Below are 21,779 nucleotides of genomic sequence, written 5' to 3' on the forward strand. Positions count from 1 at the left end.
GAAGAAGAAGAAGAAGAAGAAGAAGAAGAAGAAGAAGAAGAAGAAGAAGAAGAAGAAGAAGAAGAAGAAGAAGAAGAAGAAGAAGAAGAAGAAGACAAGGTGCAGCATACGATGCCCTCCTTCTTCCAGTTCACGCAGGGGACCGAATCCCGCGAGCGCCCCACCTCCGACGCCTCCCCTCTCCTGGGCCGCTTCCGCGCCGTGCCACCTCCCCCCCTCACCCGTCGCCCTTCCGCCGGCGCGCTAGGCCTCCTCTCCTCCGCGCTAGGAAACGGCCGCGGGAGCGTACACGGAGGGTACGGCGCCTTGCTCGCGGCCGAGCTCGAAAACGAGGATGCTGCGCGGAGAGCCCTGGCCGGCGACTTTGGCGACGACGACGACGACAACGACGACGGCGGTCGGAGGACCAGCCGGGGCAGAACGTGGCGAAGAATATGGCGCAAGACGGTCGATTTATGGTTCGAACCGCGTCAGGCGGCTGTCAAGAGGGTTGTGGATGTTTGGTGGAGTCGCTATTTCGTCTTGGTTATCCTGCCTGCTACGCTGGTGCGTTTTCTTTTTCTTTCTTTCTTTTTTTTTCCCCCTCCCTTTCGCCTTTTTCTTTTCTGGTTCCCCTACTCCAAAACCAAAACAACAACTTCCGTCGTTCTCACATGGCTAATTTGGGGGTCTGCTCCTTTCACCTAGGCTGTGGCATGGTGCGCCGTCCCCTTCCCGAAATACCCTTTACCTGACGACGGCGAAACCGACGATGGGAATCGGCAAAAGGTCCCCGGCCACGGACACCCTCGCGTGCAGGTGAATTTTTGGTTCTTCCTCTTCGTCTACTACGGCTTCTACAACGTCGTGGCCCTCATCTACATCACCAAGGTCTTCAACCTGTACAGCCTCAACTGGTGGCCCTCGTCCCTCGGCTTCCCCATCACCGTCTCCCTCATCGCCATCTTCTCCATCGCCGTACCCATCCCCGTCTTCCTCTCCCCGGAAACCCGCTTCCTGACCCTCCACAACACGACCTGGATCAGCTGGTCCTTCATGGTCATGGCCGCCCCCGTCGCCATCGCCTTCTGCATCCTCCTCACCGGCCGCCGCCATCTGAGCCTCCAAAACTCCCTCTCCGACACCCAGCGCATCTTCACCTCCTCCTGGTGGACCGGCGACCAGGCCAGCGACGGCCCTTCCGCCGACCGCTACGACGACTCCTACTACTACTACAACCGGCGCCGCCTCTACCAGCCGCCCGCCGGTGCGTCTTCTGCCGCCGCCGTCGTCAGCAGCGACGCCGCCTCCTCCATCTTCTTCGACTCGGAAGACCCCTCCGTCCTGGACATCGACGGCCCCGGTGCCAGGCGGCAACAACAGAAACGCCGGCCCCTCGCGGCGCGCGTCGGCATCGGCGTCGGCGTCGGCGTGCGCATGCGCATGCGCCGGCAATGGCTCCCCGCCAGCTTCGTGCGCTTCATCTGGTTCTGCCTCGCGCTCTTCGTCGGCCTGCTCGCCTACGTGCTGGGGGAGGCCTACGCGGAGATCTACCTGCGCACGCTGCCGCACGACAACTTCGAGACGGTCTTTTACGTCTACAGCTGGGTCGGCACCGTGCACCTGCTCGACGCGCTGACGGGCTGGCTGCTGGGCCTGCGCGAGGGCGAGCGGGTCGGGAGCTACCCGCTGAGCTGGGTGTTCAAGCTGTACTTCATGCTGACGTACCAGACGTACGTGCGGGCGCTGTACGCGCGGCTGCGGTCGCCGCAGCAGTTCGTCATGCTGCAGCTCATCTCGAGCAGCCTGCTCATCGTGCTGACGCCCGTGCTCATGTCGCGGCCGTGGCACCGGCTGATGCGCGCGCTGCGGTTCACGACGCTGAGCTACGCCTCGTTCCAGAAGATCCAGACCCGCAACGTCTTCATCCGCTTCCTGGCCGAGAACGTCTCCATGGCCTGTTTCCTGGGCAGCGTCCTCGTGCTGCACTTTGGCGCCAACAAGGACGTCTACCCGTACTTCGCCTTTGACAATTTCGGGGAGGACGGGTACGAGCCGTACGACTTTGACCTTACCTTCTACGCTTCCTCCGTCACGTGGGCCTGCGAGCTCGCCGCGGCCCTGTGCGTCCGCGGCCTGACGCGCTGGATCTACCGCGTTGATATCGATATGGAGGGGAAGCTCGACCTCGCCGTGTGGCCTGAATTGCTCCCCACGAGTGTTGCTGTCACGTTGCACGTTCTTCAGAACATGCTCTTCTCTATCATTCGGTTGCAGTTCCGAGCTTGATAGCGGAAGAACAAAAAAAGACGAGGAATAAAGTCAATTTGTCACGTCAGTTATGAGGAGGAGGATGAGAGATAACGAGATGGAGGACATGATGGAACGATGATCGGTCATTGGCGCACGGCCCTTGTGCTAAGGTACGGATTCCGCGAGGGATACTTATCCGTTTTTGTGCCGACTCTACCCTATCTTATCGAGTTGCCCGAGCTTGGGCCCGCGGCAGGAACCTGAGCCGGATTCTTGCCCGTTTGTTGCGGGATGATAGTGACAACCTGGGATGCCCGTTCGATTGGGTTGGGTTCGTGATAAGAAGAAGAAAAGGACGGGAGAAACAAGGGGAAGAAACAGGAGTTTATTCGGATGCGGCGCGTTTCTTATCATGGGGCCCTGTTCTTGCATTTTCGATTTCTTGTCCAACTGGCGCAGTGTCTTTTTTTTATATTTTTTTTTACTTCTTCTTCTTTCGTCTCCTTCGTTTCCTTGCATGGCGAGTTGCATTGCATCATCCTCTCCATAGTGTGCGTTCAGTTCGGCGTGGTACATTCTGGATTTTGTAGTGTTGTTGGCAGAACCCGAGAGATACCCCGTTCATTTCGAGGCGCTTAGAACGAGCGAAGGCATTAGACTCAGCACTTCAGCACCCCTTTCTAATATAATGCATATCATACCTTAGGGAGACAAAACGACATGGGGACATCTGAGGAGATTGTTAAACTGAGGTCTCGGTCTCGTTGGTGGTGAGGGGGCTGCAAGGCGATGCATGGATAACTCCCACCTTTGTTTCGAGACGGTGCAATACGATACATGTGAACATATGATACGATGCATGGAAGGGCCGTATCAAGTCTCTGCTGGTTCTTTTGGGGTGTAGTCACCAAGTCAAGTCGGCGGCGTACTCAGGGACCATTCTTATCTATCGGCTGCGTCCCAGTCAACGAAGTGAAAAGAAGAGCACATTTGATCCCGCCGTCTTTTCGTTCTAAGAAGAAAAGAAGAAAAAAAGGTCTTTTCATTCATATCACATGCCATTTCCGTGGCTAACATAGAAAAAGGCCGGGGTTCCCTGCATCGCCGGATATGCCCCCGATTGACCTCCCCTTCTCATCAATAATACCCCGGGCTAACTTGCATACCCATCGCAGGTTACACCTCAAATCGGTGGATCTGGCCTGCAGCCTCAACAGGAGGGTTAGGCATCCTACCCGAGTTGTGGGTTCAGTTTGCTGATGTGGCCGGTTGCAGGACACCGTGTTACTGCACGCTTCTGATTTCTTCCCTCCCCCCTTTTCTTCTTCTTTCTGATTTCCCCTCCCGTTGCCCGCCGATATCTCATGAAACGAGAGACCGGCAGCAAGGCTGGGTGGCCCGCGGTGACGGGCTGTCTGTGGTGAGTACTAATCTGCGGTACACCATATCAGGACTTATGAGGGAAAGGGAGCTATATGCTGGCTCTCCGCCGGACTGATGCACCTGGTAAGGTAGTTGTCCATTGTCCCTAACGTGGCGGATGGCGGCTGCTGTCAGAGACGGGTGGAGGCGTGGTGCTACGTCTTTTTTCTTTCTTTCTTTTTCTTCTTCTTTTTTTGTTCTTTTCTGTTTCCGGCCTTATTTTCTTCCCTCTCATTTTTGTTCATGTGATGCTGGCGGAAAAATGAACACGGTCATGGATGTTCAGAGGGAGACGTTTATCCTCACCTGTAGCCTAGATTCGGTACAAAGAAGAACGTTCGAAGATGGCTTCACCCCTGCAGGAGCCAATGGATTCGAGTCGTGACAGTAGCGGTGAAAGTGATTGACGACTGGTATCCCCTTGCGGTCCGAGCATCGGCATCGTCTAGGCCTAAAAGCTTGAGCTTCAGGTTGAGGGAGCGGCTAATTGATTCATGGGTATTTTCGGGCGTTTCGGCATTTGACTCTGGTCGTGCTGGCGTCATATTGCCTTATCTCGACACACTTGGCAGGTCTCCGAGGAGCTGACGGTGGATATAGACATGTAATTACGAAGTAACTGCAGGTGTGTGAGACCATCCAGTCGCAGCCTGAAGGACAAGGAACCTACACTTCACTGCGGCGCGATAGCTGATGATAGTAAACGACGCTGCTTCGCCGAATACGCAAGGTACTGACCGGCAAGCCGCCTAACATGCTCCCTATGGAGTCTGGAGTTCGATGGATGCTCTTCTGGGTCTCTGCACAGACACACTGCACATTGTTACTCCCGGATACCGTGCCGAATCCGTGTCACGTCCAACTCCTCCCGTGCTCGTTTGTTCGGGTCCCTGTTTGTGTTCATGTAAAGTCTGTAATGCTCTTGTTCTCCTTTGTGAGAGCACTCGGACAGTCGCCAGAGATATCGGGCTGATTGGCAGTGAAGAAGAGCGAGCCCTGGCAACAGACGAAAAGAGGGACCGATTGCAATGCGGTGACTGTCGCCCATACCGTGGCTGATAACAAGGTTTGAACGTGGAAAGCAGAATATTGGCTGGCGAGATGGAACACTGGGCGTTGGCGGTGAGTATGGACAAGATGAGATCCCTCGACCCCTCAAGGTTTTCTCCTTTCTAGAAGTCCTATGCGTACAGACACTTGACAAAAGGACTTACCTCATTAGGTACCTACCTTAGTCGACCCAGGGCGTCTGAGAGACCCGTAAGCGGGTAGGTAGCTTCTTTGCTTTCCCAACGAAGAACAACGGCTGGAAAGAAACAACAAGGTACGAGGCCATGATCCGTTTCATCACTCAGCTTGTACCGTACCGGTACTGCAGTACCTCTGTCTTAGCCCGTTTCTGGCCAGGCACCTCTATGACCCGACTACCTTACCTAATTATGGGACGCTGGCGATTCACAACATGAAATGCGCACGGGAGAGAATGAACCCAACCTTTTCATCGAGCTCGAGGCATACATCTGGGTACCAGGTAATTAGGTAGACAGCCTCAGACCAGACCGCGGACCACGGAACTGACTCCAGGCATCTCCATCTCCACCTCCACCTTTTTGTGCGCCAACCCGGACGCTGCCGAGGGAACCTGTTGTGTATCCATACCATCAGACACCATCGTACATACTCCATACATACTCCGTACATACACATATGGGCTGCCATCGGAATCGTGCATATATATACATCTACCTTGGACGCCCAGCGCCATGCGCATTCCCGGGTTGTCATCTTCCTAGCCGGGGAAAAAGAACGCTTGCGTCCGTTCCAGCTTGCTCTCCATCCAGACCTTTTTTCTCTGCCACCTGTCCTACCTGTCAACCAAACCCCAGTCAACCGAGTGTAACGGAAGACAACGTACCTTGATAGTTCCCCTTCTCCTCCACCAATTGACACGCCATGAACGCCTTGTGGCCTGGACCCTGGTCGGTAGTGGCTCGAACATGGCGTTGCCATAGTTCGCTGTACGTTGTGGTGCCAGGTCTTGCTTGACTTGATCTCCCCACCCACGCGGTCGCTGGGACCTTTCTTTTTTATCTTTCTTTTTATCAGTTCTTCTTCTTCTTCTTTTCTTTTCTCCCCCAGCCCGTGATACGATACACCATAGGTGTGGTACTTTGTGCATGGTGTGTACTGTTATCACGGTGGGACAGTGGGCGGATTGGGTGTCGTGGATGGTGGTATTTGTGGGATGGTGGCATGGCGCAGTGCGCTATGTGTGCGGTATGTATGCCGTATGGTTGCCGTATAGTGGGGGGAAAGTGAGGTGAGTGGGAGGAATCGAGGCCAAGGCTTACGGGTTTCCTTGGAAATAGTAGAATCATCCCACTTGCGCCTGCATCAGTGTGTTGTTGCGCTGGGGTTGACCATTTCCCATTAGTTACTATTACTCACTCACCGAGTCTGTAAGGAGGAAGAGAGTCATAGATGTCCAAAATGAAACTGTAACATGGACTTAGAAAGGACCCGTTACGCCGGACATGGAATACACATCAGATACGTTGTAGTCCACTGCTCCGCTAATTTCTAGCTGCGGCTGGTACTGTAATAATGTAATATACCAGCTAAACGTACCGATCGATAATTGAGACAAGAGTGAATGCAGAGCACAAGATAACATTGTACCAGTCCGTTGTCACAGGACTAACAAGACAAACCATGAATCCGAAACGTGGTGCAGTTCTGAGACTAAAGGTACCCATACTCCGTACAACGTACTGTAATTACGAAGTACCTTACCTACCATTATCAGCAGTCGCATGCATGCAAGTCACTCGGAGATTACCCCTCCCCCTCCTTTTGCTGGAGCTCTACTGTCGCGGTACCTCTGTAAGATATACCCCTCCCCCTCACCACCTCAGCTCAGACAGGGCTGTCGTAACTACAGTACGGGAGTAGCATCGCCCATAATAAGCGACAGGAAGCGGAAGCGGAAGCAGAAGCAGTTGACAAACAAACAATACAACACACGAGACGTACCAAGTCATAAGGTAGGTAGCTACCTAGATAGGTTACCTGTAATTCCATGACCTCTGACAAGACTCGACAACTCGATAAATTTTGTCGTGTTGAATCCAAGAGAGCAATACGGGATATAAAGTATAAGAAAATCCATCCTCCGCTCTGTGGTTACCAGGTGTTTATTTTCACATGTATCAATAGCCAGTTCGAGATTTTTTTCATCTTTTAATCTCCCTGCCCGTCAAACTCCTCCGTCCGGTTCTCCATATCAACAGGCGACCCAGCCTTTCCCTAATACCCACTTGCTTTCAACTGTTGCGTGTCCTCCCGTTGCCCCTCCGTTTCCCGCGCAATCCCTGTGCGCTATGCGCCATCCACCACCAGGCTTTCGTGCTTGTTCGCCTGCCTGATGGTAGACGTGGATTTCGTTCTGGTATTAGATGCCTACAGTACGACGTACCCATGTCGGATTATTATGTGGTATCACAGCACGTTGTTATAAGGGTATTATTCACCAATCTATCCGCACCGTTGCTATCTTTTTTACGTGTTTTTGGTCTACCTACCTTACAGTTTTGCTTTTGCCTGCCTGTCGTAGATCCCCTCATGTAAAGTACTAATACTACAAGCTACACTACTCATGATCCCTCTGTTCAGGCTACAAGTACCTTAAGGTAGCACTGTTCCCATCTCCCCGCGCCAGCGACACGTCCTCAACAGCGCCTTGACCTGTCCTTATTATGCCCTTACACCCGTCCAGCCGCCGCGACTCTCCTACAGCCGTCTGCCAGTTTCCAGTTTCCCCTTTGTCCCACCCCTTGCCCTCCACTCATACGGAGTACACATACCTACACCCCCCCGAGGTTAATGACAAGGGACGGAGACACTGGAACACGTACCCGTACCCGTACCGTACCCCCCCACGAACCCCGGACCCCCCCCCCCCAAAATTTCTCTCATCTGTACAAACCCATATCGGCCCAGTCCTCTCTTTTACCCCCCCCCCCCCCCCTTACTCTTCTTTTTTTCTTCTCTCTCTCTCCCTCCTTATTCTTCCTTCTCTCTTCTTCTTCCTCTCCTCCCTTTTTTCTTCCTCTGATTCTTCCTTCTCCCCATCATGTCCTCCCAACCGGCCCCTGTTACTGGTAGCACTTCATCCTCCGACCTGCCAGTGACTTCTCCCCTCGCCGCCCACCCCGCCCAACCTATCTCCTCCACCTCCACCACCACCACCGCCACCGAGGGTCAAGATGCCGAGGGACGCCAGTCCACCGCCGCCGCCCCCCGTTCCTCCGAACTCGCCGGTTGGAAGATGAAGCTCAAGGCCGCCCTTCGCCACTTCCCCGACTTCCCCATCAAGGGGATTGACTTCGTCGACATCATGCCCCTCTTCCTCGACCCGTCCGTGCACGAGACCCTCGTCGCCGCCCTCGACCTGCAGATCAGGGAGCTCTATTCCGAGAACGCCCCCGACGTCATCGTCGGCCTGGACGCGCGCGGCTTCCTCTTCGGGCCCGGCCTGGCCCTGCGCCGCGGCGTCAGCTTCGCCCCCGTGCGCAAGAAGGGGAAGCTGCCCGGCCCCTGCGTCACGGCCGAGTATCAGAAGGAGTACGGCGTCGACCTGTTCCAGATGCAGAATGATGCGATCAAGCCGGGGCAGAAGGTGTTGATTGTTGACGATATCATTGCTACGGGTAGGTTGGGCTGGAGCGCCCTTTCCATTGTCTTGGGGGGGGGGGGGGGTTGTTGTCTTTTTTCCCCCTTTTTTTGGCCCTCTTCTTGTTTTAACATTACTAATGAATATCTTTCTTCGTCTAGGTGGCTCCGCCAAGGCCGCTGCCGACCTTGTCAAGCAGTTGGGAGGCGAAATCATGGGCTTTCTCTTCATTCTCGAGATCCCCGGCCTCAATGGCCGCGAAAAGCTCGAGAGCATCCAGACCACCATTCTTCTCGAAGACGCATGAAAAAGGGGGAAATAAGGAAAAATGCACCAACATTCCCATCTTTTTCTCTCCCCCCCTCCCCTTTTTTTGGTTGGTTGAAGGTTTCCCTCCTCCCTTATTCTTCATCTCATCGATGCAAAAGAGGGGCGTATCCGAGTACATACAAACACGGGGAACTTTGCATCCGGCGGCACCGAGTTGCTGGTCATAAAGCAACGCGTCTTGCATAATCGGGGCGCGAAAAGGGGCAAAGCAACAATACACAGAAAACAGAAAAATCAACCGTTATCCCCCCCCCCTCTTTTTCTTTCTCTCTCGCTTCGCCGACGGCTGAAATGGAGAGGATGGGAAGGATGTCGCATCTAGGGATTCATCATGTGGTGGCGTTTTGGGAATCGGAGCTCAAAAGTTATGGATGATCATTTAAAGCAGTCATGGATGGGGTTTGGACGATCATATGCACAATCATATCATAGACTTTTTTTTCCCCTCCCCTTTTTATGCTCTCTTTCTCCCCGGGGCCGGAGAGGGCAGCTACGGGATGGGATGTCAGCCCGGGGATGGTGACGAGGTCGGGCATGGCATGATTCGGCATTCGGGTGTTATTTTCCTTTACTTGGCCATCCCAACTTTTGCTTTTTCGTTTGTTCCTCTCATCTAGCATTAGACGATGCATTGATAGTAATGATATGCTGCAAGATGAAAATCAAATCCATACAAGTGGCATATTCATGCGCAGTTTGTCACATGCATCGAATCTATGGTGCCATCGCAGACAGTGACCCCGGGTATTTCCCGCTCATATGGCGTGCTTCAAGTCATACGTTCCAATTCATGACCCTCATATCTTCATCATCAAGCGTTGCTATGCCAATAATGAGACGGGGGATAAAAACAGAAGATTGCCATGTACAAAAAACAAAAAAAAAAACATCTCCAGCTTTAGCCTTCATGTCCCTCCGGGAAAAGATGCACCGACGCCCGTTTTGCAGCCCATCCAGCTCAGAGCACGACGAGGTTGTCCACCCGCCGCCCCTGCGTCTCAACAAGGTACTTCCGCCGCACACCGACCCCCCTGGCGCGACGAAACTGCTCATAGGCCGCCCCCCCCTCGCCCGTGCGGATGAGAACCATGGGCACAGGCCGATGCCTCGGCAACCCGCCCGGCGTGCGCTGCGGCTCGTCGAGCCGGGGGCGCGTCAAGTCGTCGGCGGCATGCCAGGGCGGTTGGGCGGCCTGGGCGGCGCCGCCGTAGACGAGGGCGTCGCGGAGGTGGGGCGGGAGCGAGGCGAAGCCCTCCGGGCCGGAGATGCCGTCGACGTCGCCGTTGGAGTCGTCCACGATGACGACGAGCTGGAGGGAGCGCGAAGACGGGGTGTAGGAGGGGATGTTGGCCAGTTTGGCGCTGAAGGTGCAGCCGCCGCGGCGCATGACGATGATGTGGTGGTCCCGCGGCGCCGCGTCGGGGAGGCGGCCGGAGCAGGCTTCGTCGGCGAGGTAGACGGTCGACCAGGGGAGGGCGAAGTGGTTGGGTGGTGGTGGTTTTTCCCCGTCGGTGGAGCGGTTCGTGTCCTCGTGGAGGATCGGGGGGAGAGGCGCGTCGGGGACGTCGGGGAGGGGGACGGCGCCCTGGCCGACCGGCAGGGCCGCTTTGTAGGTTTCGACGTGAAGCCGGGGGGCAGTGCCGTCTGGCCCGGGCTGCCGCGGTGTGGCCGTGCCAGACGGGTCGAAGACGGATGTGACGCGACGGACAAAGGATTTGAGCATAGATTGGTAGCCCGGGTCAAGATTGCGATCCTCTGGTGCAGTAGGATGGTTTTCGCGGTTCATCCAAGCGGCCTCTTCTTCTGGTGTCAGTGGGATCTCCCGTCCAGCGCCGTCGACAAGATGTTCAAAACTCTCGACCGGGATTTCGGCGGTGGCATCCTCGTCAGCTTCAGCCGCGTCACCGAAGACGACGATGAGATCGGCGTAAGGGGGATAGCGGACACGATGAAATAACGGGTCCGCAACGCCGGAGAGGAGGTCGGCGTCTATATGGACGAGTTCGTACTTGCCGAGTACAAGAAGATTCACGCCGGTAATGCGCCAGACGTGGTCGTAGCTAGGGTCCGAAGACTCCTCCTGGACGAAGGTAATCCTGAGACCGTTCAGCGAGACGATTCTGATGCCGAGTTCAGTCTTGAAGGCAGCAGCATTGGCGAGTAACTGGTTGAAGGCGCTGCCCGCATTTTGGCCTTTGGGCACTACGGGCGGGAACTCGATGATGAAGCTCGGCTTGAAAGAGGGTGCAGAGCAGATGCCGTTCGCGGGCAGCATGGACCCCGGGAGGGTCCAGGGGAAGACGGAATGGTTCGTCGTGTACCGCAAGATTGTGTTATTGGAACCTGGCGCTGCGGGAACGGCTTCGACACCGCCCTGGGGGTTGGGCGCCTTGTGGAGGTTCACGAAGTGAGCGGCGTGGAAGACGTCCGGCCGCGAGGCGAGCACCGATCGGGTCAGGGGCACCTCCTTGGCAGGAACGGGGCAAGTGTTGGTATAGCTCTCGTCCCAGTAGACGTTGACATCTTTGACCCACCGACCCCGTCGGCTATCGCGAGGCCCCGAAACACGTCTGCGTTGGTCCGGCATGGGACGGTTCTGGCGCCGCCGCCGCCGTCCCCGGGGGATAATGAGCGGATGGGCCTCGGTGCTGAAGACGTAGGCGGCATCGAGCTTGTTAAAAGGGTGGTCCGGGTCGAACAGCAGAAACAGATACTTGGTGGTCTCGCCCAAGAAGAAGCTCTGCATGCGGTCCGCCTTCTCCTTGGTGTCGACGTTCTGCAACCCGGACCAGCCACACGGGGTGCGACACAGGCGGTTGATGTCGGCGAGCACCATCTCGCCCACGTGCAGATACCAGGGGTCGTTGGTCGCACGGTAGAGGTAGTAGGTCGACTCGATGAATTCGGGGCGTCCCGGCCACCAGCCGATGCCCGAGTCGATCTGTCGTTCTCGGACGGACCAGCGCTCGGGCAAGGCACCATATCGGGTCCACAGGGCCGTGTACAGCAGGTTGGCCTGCTCAGCTTCGGCGACCTCTCCGGCCATGGCCAGCAGACCGGGATAGAAAGCGGCCAGGCTGTCGATCCAGAAGGTGAAGGGGTGGCCTCGGGTCCGATGGCCCGTCATGTAGTAGGGGTGGTGGATATCGTTGTATAGATGGCGTCGGATGGCGGCGTGGGCCTGATGCCATGCCTCGAGAAACGCGCCCGACGAATGCTCCTCGGGCGCCAGGGGGTTCGGATGGAGACTGTCGGGGTCGAGCCAGTCACGATCCGTGGGCTTCCCGCGAGGGCGAGCCGTCGTGGTGTTGGGCAGATCATGGCCCGAAAGCAGGACGTGGCTTTTGAAGGCGTATTCGAAGAAACTGTCTACACCGGCTCCGATGCCGGTGTCGTAGTTCACCCACTCGCCATTCTCCGGGTCGATGGCGTTGCCCACCAACCCGATATCGCTCTTCGCGCTCCAGACGGCCCAGAAAGCCCTTTTCGCCAGGTTCTCGAACCTAGGGTCTCCGGTGAGACGGCTGAGGACGGTAAACTCGAGCACCAGACTGCCGGCACCTGCACTGCACGTGTCGGTCTTCTCGCGCGACCTTTGGGACGAGGCGGGGTCGTGGTCGTGGTCGTGGTCGTGGTCGTGGTCGTGGTGGTTCGGGGAAGTCTTGTGCAAGGGAGAGTTTACGTAGAAGGGGATGCCGTGGCGTAGGTTCACGCGCGGGTAAGGGAGGCCCGTCTTGGTGTAAAAGGCGGGCAATAACCTCTCGCCCAGGTCCAGCGCCAGCCGGAGGAGCTGGCCGTCGTACTGGAAGCCGCCGCTTGGCCATGGTATTGGCGGTAGCTCAAGGGGGTCCGAGGCTTCCTCGAGTATAGGCAATACGGGTTCGTAAGCCGGGATAGGAAGTTCGCCGACGGCAAAGAGGTGTGCACTCAGGAGACCACCGACGACGCGGATCACCGTCTCAAAGACCTGCACCTTGCTGTCCAGGTCGAAGCCGCGGGCGCGCCGGCCTTGGCCTGAGGGGCCTTTCCGCCCATCGCCGTAGTGGTCGACGAATTTCTCGACTCCATCTTGGAACTCGCGCAAGGCCCAGGTGGCCGTATCAGGGTCGGACGGGGTGCCGGCTAGAATCGCCAGGGTTGACAGGCTGTCGATGAGGGTCAAAGAGTAGTTGCCGAGAACATCGTTGAGGTCGTAATTGTGTTCGTTTGCAGGATCCCGCGATAAGGGCGTACAGGAGATGGGGCGAAGCTGTACGGCAGAGGCCAGTTAGTCTCGGAGACAAGGTACGAAGTACAAGAAAGAAGAAGAAGAAGAAGAAGAAGAAAAAGAAGGAAGAAGATAAAAGAAGATAAAAGGGAATCGCGACGGGGTAGTAGGATCCGATGGTCTAACCTCGTCCTCGGGGAACGCATGCTGCATATAGTTGTTGAAGCCGTGCTGGAACACTTCGACGGTATGGTTGCGAAGCTCAGCTAGGCGGGCAGGGCCCATAGCCGCGGTGATTGCAGGCCATGACAGCAAGAAGCAGCCAAACACACTCAAAGCCGAGGGCATTTTCGAATGTGTAACATGGGGCCGCAGGAAGGCGAAAGCTACGCGACAATTTCCATCAAAGCGCCTAGCCGCCAGGAGCAAGTCCCTCCCCCTCCCAGACGCAAGATGTTTTTGAGATTTTTCGAGACACCAGATGCCGGATTCGAAGACAGCGGAAGAAGGTGTGTTGGTAGGAAATCGTCATGTGAGGGAGAGCAAAAGAACGAGGAAGAATGGAGATGTATCGAGACAGGGCATTGAGAACCAGAGGGAGATCAACGAGATAAGATCCAAGGAGAGCTTGAGGTGAATGAAGACATGGTATCATAAGAAAACGAATGGCTTTGTATGCAACTCCCGTCTTTAGGAGGAACCCGTGGTGATGTTGTTGCTGTTGTGTCCACAGGGTTTGCTCTGCGCTTTTGGCGACTTGTCCGCAACAAGTGACGATGTACCTTGGGTCTTCGTATTGCGTGCGGGTCTCCGAACCTCCGAGCTGTGGCGGCGTCTTGAGATGTCATCTGGGTCGTGGCTGTGGTGTCTGTGGCTGTGGCTGTGGCTGTGGCTTGTAGCTAGCTCGTCTTCACCGAATTATACCGATATCTTCATTATTCATCGTATTCACACCGAGGTGAAAACAGTACAACGTACAATGTAGACTAGTCGGGGGGTGCAAAAAAATCAATGCGGCAGTGTCTTGGAATGGAACTTCTTCTCCATTTGGACCCCCAGTTCCCCCAGCCCTGGCATCGCGGTGCACCGGAAAGAGGCGCCGACTTCCCCGGTCGATGCCGAGCTCCACCGAAGACCCCGGCAGCTCATCTCGGTTCCTATATCCCGACTCTCGTCGCTACCCTGACCGAAAACGACCACATCGTTAATCAAGTCGCACAAATCGGCGACGATTCTTATAATTATCGCGATTGTTACTTGGATCGTCCATACGGCTTCTGAGTGCAGTGCAGGGTTGTGGTTCCTGAATGGCGATGATGCTGCATGCAGGCTGGGGGCACACTTGGCCTCCAGAAAGGGCCTGGCGAAGCGAGCAATGCCAGGCCTGTTTAAGAGGCCCAAATCTACCCATGTGTCGGTTGGCAGCCTCGGCCGAAAATACAAAAACGAAGAAGAAAGAAGAAGGGGCACTGGGGGGATGGGGGGATGGGGGGATGGGGAAATGTCGTCACAACTCTGGAGTCCAGAGTCTGGACTCGCTGATCTCGACACTCACCGGTCGTCGGCACCAGTGTTGGCACCAGTGTTGGCACCAGTATTGCGTCTCATCGTTCGGCATGACGGTGATGATCATAGGATATAAACCATCGCGCATCAGCCACTCCGCAACCCGCACGGTCAGTGGATGATGTGAGCCACTTATTACTCCTTCGTTTATTAAGAGTTCCAGGTCCCGCGTCGCACAACATCCGCATCCGACCCATCTCGGCCGGAAGTTCTGTGTCTCATCCGATGACCAGTGCTCACCCAGCGGGCGTTGCGTTGCACTTGAACTGGGAATTGGTAGGATTCAGAATCACGATGATTGCAACATAACATGCTTCTGCTAGACTCAACTGTGTCTCTCTGTCTCCCATTCTCTCCATCTCGAGATGGTCGGCTCTACTTTCATCGACGGGGAAGAGGAGACTTCATGTTATTTACGACAGCCCCAGTTGCGGAGTCGAAATCGTATCAGGGGATAGCTCTTCCATTTCTGGAAACATTACAGTGAAAATAGCGAAAGCTGGGAGATACCTGTAATCCGCTAATCCGCACCGCAAGGTAACGTAACGTAACGCAACGCACCGCGGTGTCTTTTCCGAGAGCTCGCCAAGAGAGGGGAAACGAGCAGGTTTCAAGCGAATGAAGGCTGGGGGCCATACGCAGAGTGAAGAAGGAAACGAATGTTCCACAGATGCGGATGCCACTATATTCTAACTGGGTGAATCGACCGAAGAGCTTCCAAAACCTGTCTGAACACACACACACACACACACACACACACACACCCCTCTCTGCAACTCTGCACTGCACCCCAAGCATAACCCAATACCCTCGTCCATAACAAGCCGGTATAATGAAAATTATGCAACAACTCCCACCGGCCGGCTCGGCAGCTGCAACACACCCAATGCTGCACTGCAGAACGAACATGAAAAGAAAAGAACGGCAGAAGAAAACAACATAAAGTCACTCACTGCCCCCTCGGAATATGAAGCTCCTGATTCGACAGAGTCCTGGCCCGAGAGTCCGGCAAGCAAAACTACTGGTCCCAAGGGCCGCAAGAGGGGTGGCTTAGCCGCTGCGAAAACTGCCACAAGTGAAGTCCCGGTCACATCAGGGCCGTACTACCAGCATCGTTGCCTGATCGGATTACGTTGTAGATAGACATCAAATGGGAGGAGAGTGGCAGAGGAGGAGCGCGCGTGCCTCGTTTGCAGCGACACATCGTGCCGCGTCGTTTCCCCTTCCTCTTCAATGTTTCCCCTTTTTCTGGGTCCTTGTTCCTATTCTTTCTCCTCCCGGTTATTTTTGATCCCTACATGTACCCTTGACTGCCTGCCGCCTGCGCTGCCGTTGTTTGTCACTTGGGGGGCACTGGGGCTTTCCCATAATCATTTGACAACCCCAGAAAGGGCAAGGGCAAGGGCAAGGGGAAGGGGACGGGGACGGTCTCAGATAGTCTCAAAGACATTGGACGCCCCAAGGCTTGGTATCTCGCGCTTCGACGAGAGGCCGAGAATCCCTGATGCTGGTCCTTTCGAGCCCCATGCGCGCCGTTCACGGACACATCCACCCGGAGCACGGTCCCGGACGGGGGAAGATTGAGTGCGACCTGACCTCCACTACCAGTCAAGGGGGGGTAGACCCCTGGACCGAGGTGGGCGGGAACCCCTTTCACTCTCCAGAATGCTTACAAATTAAATTGACCCAGCGCCTTGACGAGAGGCGGGCTCTCGGCACAGCTATGAGGTTTCGGTTCGGAGGAAATCTCTTTGTTCTAGGCCCTCGTACCCTCGTAAAGCACGGGACTAGCAGCATCTAAATGGGATATACAGTGGAAATATTCATTGAATCCCTCATCTGTCTTCTCTTTTGGTCCAAGTGATTTCTTGGCGAAATACAGGTCACAAAAGGAGGCGACGTGTGCCACCTAAATGTGTAAAGAGAAAGGACTGGACCGAACGGAAGGGTAAAAAAAGCAAATCTTTCCCGGTTTCCCAAGCAATTCAGGGTATATTCTGAAAAATGACAAAATATAAAACAAGAAAAAAGCCCCAGTAATACACAAGTTCATAAAGGAGCGAAAAGAATAGAAGAATTTCGGACTCTTGTGTCCTGGTATCCCATCCCCCAACCGCCCCCAGAGAGATATGCTGCGTGAGCTGCTCGTCCTTCTTATGTCTTAGTCGTCTTGATTCTGTGCTTCCCATGAAAGTCTTCCGATGAGATGTCCTTTGCCGCCCTTGCCTCGTCCTATCGTTGTCGTTACTAACCCAAACTGCCCTCCCTGTTTTCTAATCATCGAGGGGGGGGGGGGGGAAGAGAGGGAGGGCAGGGGCTAGAAAGACGCCAAAAAAGATTGTAAGAATACTGGAGGTGATGAAAAGGAGAGACCGGCCACAATGTGACCATAGTTTGTGAAAAAAGAAACCCCATATATAAAACCCGAAACACAGATAAAGCAGAAGGGGGAAGAGAAAAAGGCAAAAAGAGAAAAGAAAGGGGAAAAGGGGGGAGAAGAAGAAGAAGAAGAAGAAGAAGAAGAAGAAGAAGAAGAAGAAGAAGTTTGGAAAGTACAACAACGCAACGCCTCAACAATGGTGAGAAGCATGTTGCCGAGAGACGTGATGTTGTTGCATCACCATCCCACGACCGCGATTCTGAGGCGACCCTTTCTGGCCCTGCCCCATTCCTCGTCTGGCTGCCGCCTGCTTCCCCACCCGTAGGCCAGACTCGTCGTGTTGTTCGGCAGCGGCAGCGGCAGCGGCAGCGGCAGCGATTCCGGATTGCCCCGCCGTCGCCGACACCGACGCGCCCCTGCCCGAACCGTCTTCGTCCCGCTTCCCGTCCCCGCCGCCCGTCAAGGCAGCCGCCGCGGTTTCGGGAGACGCCGAGCCGTCCAGGGGATACCCCCTGCTTTCGATATTGGCCATGACCCGTTCGTGTTCTTCCTGCGTCAGGTGTATTGTCGGGAAGGTGCTGATGCCGGAAGGCGCGAACTCGTCGTAGGACGGCTGGTTGGGGGTTTGCTGGAATTGTTGCTGCTGCTGTTGTTGTTGCTGTTGTTGCTGCTGTTGTCCACCCGGGTGGTGTTGGATGTAAGCGTCCCGAGCCGCTGTCGCGTCGTCCCGCGATGTGGCGGCCGAGCTGCGCTGGCGCTCATTCAACTTCCGCCGCCGCCGGATGGACATCTTCTTGGGGTCCCCCTTCCAGGACTCCATCCACACGTCCGAGAGACCGAGCTCGACCATGCGCATCTCGATGTTGCCCACGTTGAAGTCGGCTTGCGGGTTGCCGCCCAATTCCTTGTACTTCATGTGTACTTGGCGGTAATATTGCTGCTCAACCTGTCGTGCGGCCTCGATTAACGCATGGTCCTGTTCCTGAACGTTAGCAAAGGGGGGGCGGTAAAGACAAAAAGCAGAGGGGTAGGAGAACACACATCTCGCCCCGACCACTGCACCCACTTCGACTTGGCCCTCGACAACCGCATCTGAAGCGCAGCCCTGTCAAAGCTGCACCCAAAGCGCCGATTATACTCAGCCGCGATGGGATCCCACATGCCCTTCCCCTTATTGTCGTCGTGTTTTTGCCGGAGCTCGAACAGAAACTTATCCGTCTCGGGGATGCCAGGCTTGAAGCGCAGGGGTTCGCCCGCGTTGGTCTGCCCGCCGCCCTTGCTACTACTGCTGCCGCCCTGCTGGTTCCTGAAGACCTTCTTGTTGCGTTGTGCACCGCTGCTAGCCGTGGCATCGTTCGACGCGTCTTTGCTAGTGTGGCTGTTGTTGTTGTTGTTGTTGTTGTTGTTGTTGTTGTTGTTGCCCCCTTCGCGACCGCTGCCGAGTGATGTCGGGCGTCCTCGCATCCGAGGTCGCTTGAAGGACCGTGGCGCTGATGGCTGGGGCCTCTTTATCCTGGGACTTGAGACCATGGTCGTCCTGGGGACGCCGTAGCTGGGTATGAGGTGGGGGTCTTCGTTGCTGGGGTTCGCTAACAAGTGCTGCTGTTGTTGTTGTGGTGGTGGTGGTGGTTGTTCTGGTTGTTGATGATGATGTTGATGATGTTGTTGATGATGTTGTTGTTGATGTTGTTGTTGATGTTGTTGTGTATGGAACTGGTGCGAGTGGGTCTGGTTGAGGAGAGGACTCTGAGTATTGTGCATGACGGGGCGGGTGACGTGGTGAGTATGGTGGTGGTTGTGGTTGTTGCTGTTGCGAGCGTCCAGCTCTATTTCGGTTTCCTGTTTGATTACCAGAGAACTCGGGGTGAGGGTAGAGTTCATGTGGCCCATTGGGTGCATGGGGTCAACAGCGTAGTAGCCCTGATGATGATGATGGAGATGGTGTGATGAGGCGGCGACGCCCTCTGGTTCCGAAGCAGAGACGCCAAACGACCCGAAATATGGTTCTGGAGGTTCCCGAATCTCTTCCTTCATGGTCTGGCCGTCAGTCAAGATATAGTTCATATCGAACTGATTCTCCGAGGAGGTGGGAGGCGCAATGGACATGGGCGACCCGGTTTGGCTCGGAGGAGCCGTCATGTCGAAGCCCTGGTTCCAGTACATCTTGTGCACTGAACCCGGGGATGAGGGGCCAGAGGGGGCGGTAGGTTGCTGAGAATGGGGGCTGGTCGTGGAGGGATACCCGTGCATAAACTCCGACCTCTGGTGCATAGGAGGCGAACCAGCACCGGAGATGGGCGTCGGAAGAGACGAGTCACAGTTATGCGAGAGATTGAAGGTGGTGATCTGGTATGGTGAGCCGACTGGAGTGATTTGCCCGTGTGGGGGCGGGAGGATCTGCATACAATGGTGCCGTTCCCAAAGCAAGTGGAGGAAGAAGAATAGAACTTACTGTGGTGTAGGGAGTTGTTGCGTATGCAGCTGACTGTGCCACAGAAGAACAGGACCCTGGGATGTCCCCGGAAAGGTCTTCAGGACGGAATGGTGTTGAAGAAGTGAGGTATTGGTGGTCTATCATAGCCATGCCGGGTGATATATATATAAATCTTTCGACTCGACTGTCGATGGACGGTTTTGTTGGTTTGCTTGGACAGGTTGAAGAATGTCTGCCGGTTTGCGGTCTGGTAGAATAGGGGGCACGGAGGGGCGTAAAAAGAATAAAAGAAAAGAACGGTTATTTCGAGAGGCCGAAGAAGTAATCAACTGTTGGTGCCGTCAAAAGTTCGACTCAGACATGTGAACTTGAAGACCACGGAGCCTGCAATTAAAAAGAAAAGAGTTGAGAGAATTGCCGGCTCTTCTTCAAAGTTGAGGCCTCATTGAGCAAGAGAACAAAGTCGAAATAGTCCCAAGCCCTGCGTCATACTCTAGCTCGGTTGAGTCAAAGGGCGGATGGCGCAAGAAAATCAGCCTCTCGCTGGCCGCGATTTGGGCCGAAGGGGGGGTTGAATAGAAGAGTGGAAGGGGAAGACAGGAGAAAGGGAGTTGAACTGAAGATTGAGCCTTGTTGGAATGGAGACGGCCCACGCTCTCTTAAAGATGGAGAGAGGCACAGCTCGACCCCGGCCCCAGGGTAGGGGAAGGTCTGGGTCTTCGAGGGGGACATGGGGCATGGGACAGGGCCCCACGCGGCGGCATCGAACTACATACACGTTCATAGATAGCACAGCCAGATACGATGCTACATCATACGTACCAGTACCGGTACAGTCCCAGTCCCAGGACAAGAGGCGCATAATTGCGTGACTAGACGCAAGGTACAGTGGAAGAGGGGCATGGTAAATGGGACCCCTTTGCCTGGTCGGGAGACAGCCGAACAAGGGGGGGGGGGGGGAGACGCAGAAGGGAAGGAGAAGCGGAAAAGGAACTGGGGGGGGCAGAAGAACAGGACCCAGCACCAAAACCAAGTACCTAACCTAGCTAGACGAGGGTGAAGTCCTCGCCGGCCGAGAGACGGTAACTGCCAGGGCTGTCTGTGCTGTGTCCAGGTTTAGCTCTCCGGGAATAGAGACAACTTGATGCATGCGCCCCGGGGGCCGGGACAAAAAAAGGGGTGGGGAAGGGGGCGCAAAGCGTCTGTCTGGTAGATGCTCACAGACGATAGCCGCTGGTTCGTCACTACAGGTACAAAATAGAGTTACTTGTCATGTAGCCAAGAAAGGGGGGGTTTTTATTTGGTTTTGTGCTGCTAAAGTGCGGAACAAGATGGCGAGCTTCGGTGATGATACGGGGAGACAAGAGGGAGGGGTGGGTGGAAGGGGTGGGAAGGGGGGCAGGGGGGGGAGGGGGGCGGTGACTGGGACTGGGAGGAGTGAGCCGAGGGAGATGCGCGCCATGGGTAGGTAGGCTCCAAGCCGATCCATCCATAGGAGGGTGACAGACGGGGATGGATGAAAGGTCCGAGAGTGGGTATATTGGGCTTGAGGACAAGAAGGAGAGGACTAGGGCAGAAGAAGAAGGGCAGTGGCCTAATCCAGTTTGCACTTCTGCGGCCGTTTCGAAGCGCCGATATCACGGATAGCTTCTGAAACTAGCATGCTCTTGTGAGCTCCCCAGTGTCCTAGTGTCCCAATGACAAGGTCGGATGAACGAGGTTCACCAGACGTGTCGGTAAAACAACCAGGGTTTGTTCACTAGTCCGTGTGGGTGACAGTGCGCAGCTCGGCGCCGAAGTGAATGCTTCTCTCCAGACGCCCCCCCCTTTCATACTTGAACTTCGGAGGACTCGGAAAGCATCCGACTACTTCGTACAAGATCACTGGTGCTGGTCAAGGAGCCAATTCTAGAAACGGCAAGAGAAAGAGCAAGGAGGAAAGTGGCAAAGCTGCTAAGAACACTAAAAGAAGGAGGAGGAGAAAATAGACCAAGAAGAAAATACCGCCGATCGGCGATAAGACCGCGGAATTAGGCTTAAGAGAAGAGAGAGAGAGGGAAGAATGCGCGGGCTCGGGCCACAATCCTTGGAGTGTCAGTTTAGTACATACACTAGATAGACACTTGCGTAGGGCAGGCTAGACAGGGGTTCTTTGCGAAATGACCGGGGGGGAGGGATATACGTTGTAGGGAATACGGAGTACGCCGCGAGGGTAGTTGTATATCTCTCTTCCAAAGCATCTCTCATACAAAGAGCACCACTGGGGTGTAGTTCAGTGATGGAATGGATGACGAGAGAGGATATGTAACAAGACGACGTCTTACGTCTTCAGGAAGTGCAAAAATATCTTGTGAGCTCTCACACAATAGGCATAATGTGCATGGATGAAGAAGGAAATAAATACAAAAATCCCGGTTGTTCTCTGTACAAGAAACACAATTCTTCCAGGCATGTATGAACCCCCTTCTCCCTTCGGAATTAATGTGCCATGAAAGAAACTTGACGTGTCTGCAGCAAAGGAAGTCCGAAGGAAGAA

At 55.2% G+C, this 21,779-nt stretch overlaps 5 protein-coding genes across 5 annotated transcripts; 3 read left to right on the forward strand and 2 right to left on the reverse strand.

Moving 5' to 3' along the window:
• Positions 1–111: 111 nt before the first annotated feature.
• On the forward strand, positions 112–2,268 carry SODALDRAFT_358102 (hypothetical protein; the record flags this gene model as incomplete). Its single annotated transcript, XM_028614069.1, has 2 exons — positions 112–546; positions 688–2,268. 2 exons carry the CDS (start codon positions 112–114, stop codon positions 2,266–2,268), a joined length of 2,016 nt encoding a protein of 671 aa, XP_028467500.1.
• Positions 2,269–7,786: 5,518 nt separating this feature from the next.
• On the forward strand, positions 7,787–8,633 carry SODALDRAFT_323047 (adenine phosphoribosyltransferase; the record flags this gene model as incomplete). Its single annotated transcript, XM_028609780.1, has 2 exons — positions 7,787–8,363; positions 8,488–8,633. The coding sequence occupies 2 exons, from the start codon at positions 7,787–7,789 to the stop codon at positions 8,631–8,633; spliced, it is 723 nt and encodes a 240-aa protein (XP_028467501.1).
• Positions 8,634–9,614: 981 nt separating this feature from the next.
• SODALDRAFT_273971 (family 47 glycosyl hydrolase) lies at positions 9,615–13,211 on the reverse strand (the record flags this gene model as incomplete). The annotated part of the gene is made up of 4 exons (XM_028607926.1): positions 9,615–9,848; positions 9,933–11,179; positions 11,225–12,905; positions 13,050–13,211. The coding sequence occupies 4 exons, from the start codon at positions 13,209–13,211 to the stop codon at positions 9,615–9,617; spliced, it is 3,324 nt and encodes a 1,107-aa protein (XP_028467502.1).
• Positions 13,212–15,500: 2,289 nt separating this feature from the next.
• SODALDRAFT_135914 (hypothetical protein) lies at positions 15,501–16,151 on the forward strand. The gene has a single exon (XM_028606746.1). The coding sequence runs from the start codon at positions 15,663–15,665 to the stop codon at positions 16,011–16,013; it is 351 nt and encodes a 116-aa protein (XP_028467503.1). The 5' UTR covers positions 15,501–15,662; the 3' UTR covers positions 16,014–16,151.
• Positions 16,152–16,861: 710 nt separating this feature from the next.
• Positions 16,862–19,882, reverse strand: SODALDRAFT_331803 (hypothetical protein). Its single transcript, XM_028611547.1, has 3 exons — positions 19,262–19,882; positions 17,851–19,155; positions 16,862–17,785 (listed from the first exon to the last, which is right to left on the reverse strand). The coding sequence occupies exons 1-3, from the start codon at positions 19,391–19,393 to the stop codon at positions 17,000–17,002; spliced, it is 2,223 nt and encodes a 740-aa protein (XP_028467504.1). The 5' UTR covers positions 19,394–19,882; the 3' UTR covers positions 16,862–16,999.
• Between the last annotated feature and the right edge of the window lie 1,897 nt (positions 19,883–21,779).

This window comes from Sodiomyces alkalinus (genome assembly GCF_003711515.1).
Source record: "Sodiomyces alkalinus F11 unplaced genomic scaffold SODALscaffold_3, whole genome shotgun sequence".
NCBI lineage: Eukaryota > Fungi > Ascomycota > Sordariomycetes > Glomerellales > Plectosphaerellaceae > Sodiomyces > Sodiomyces alkalinus.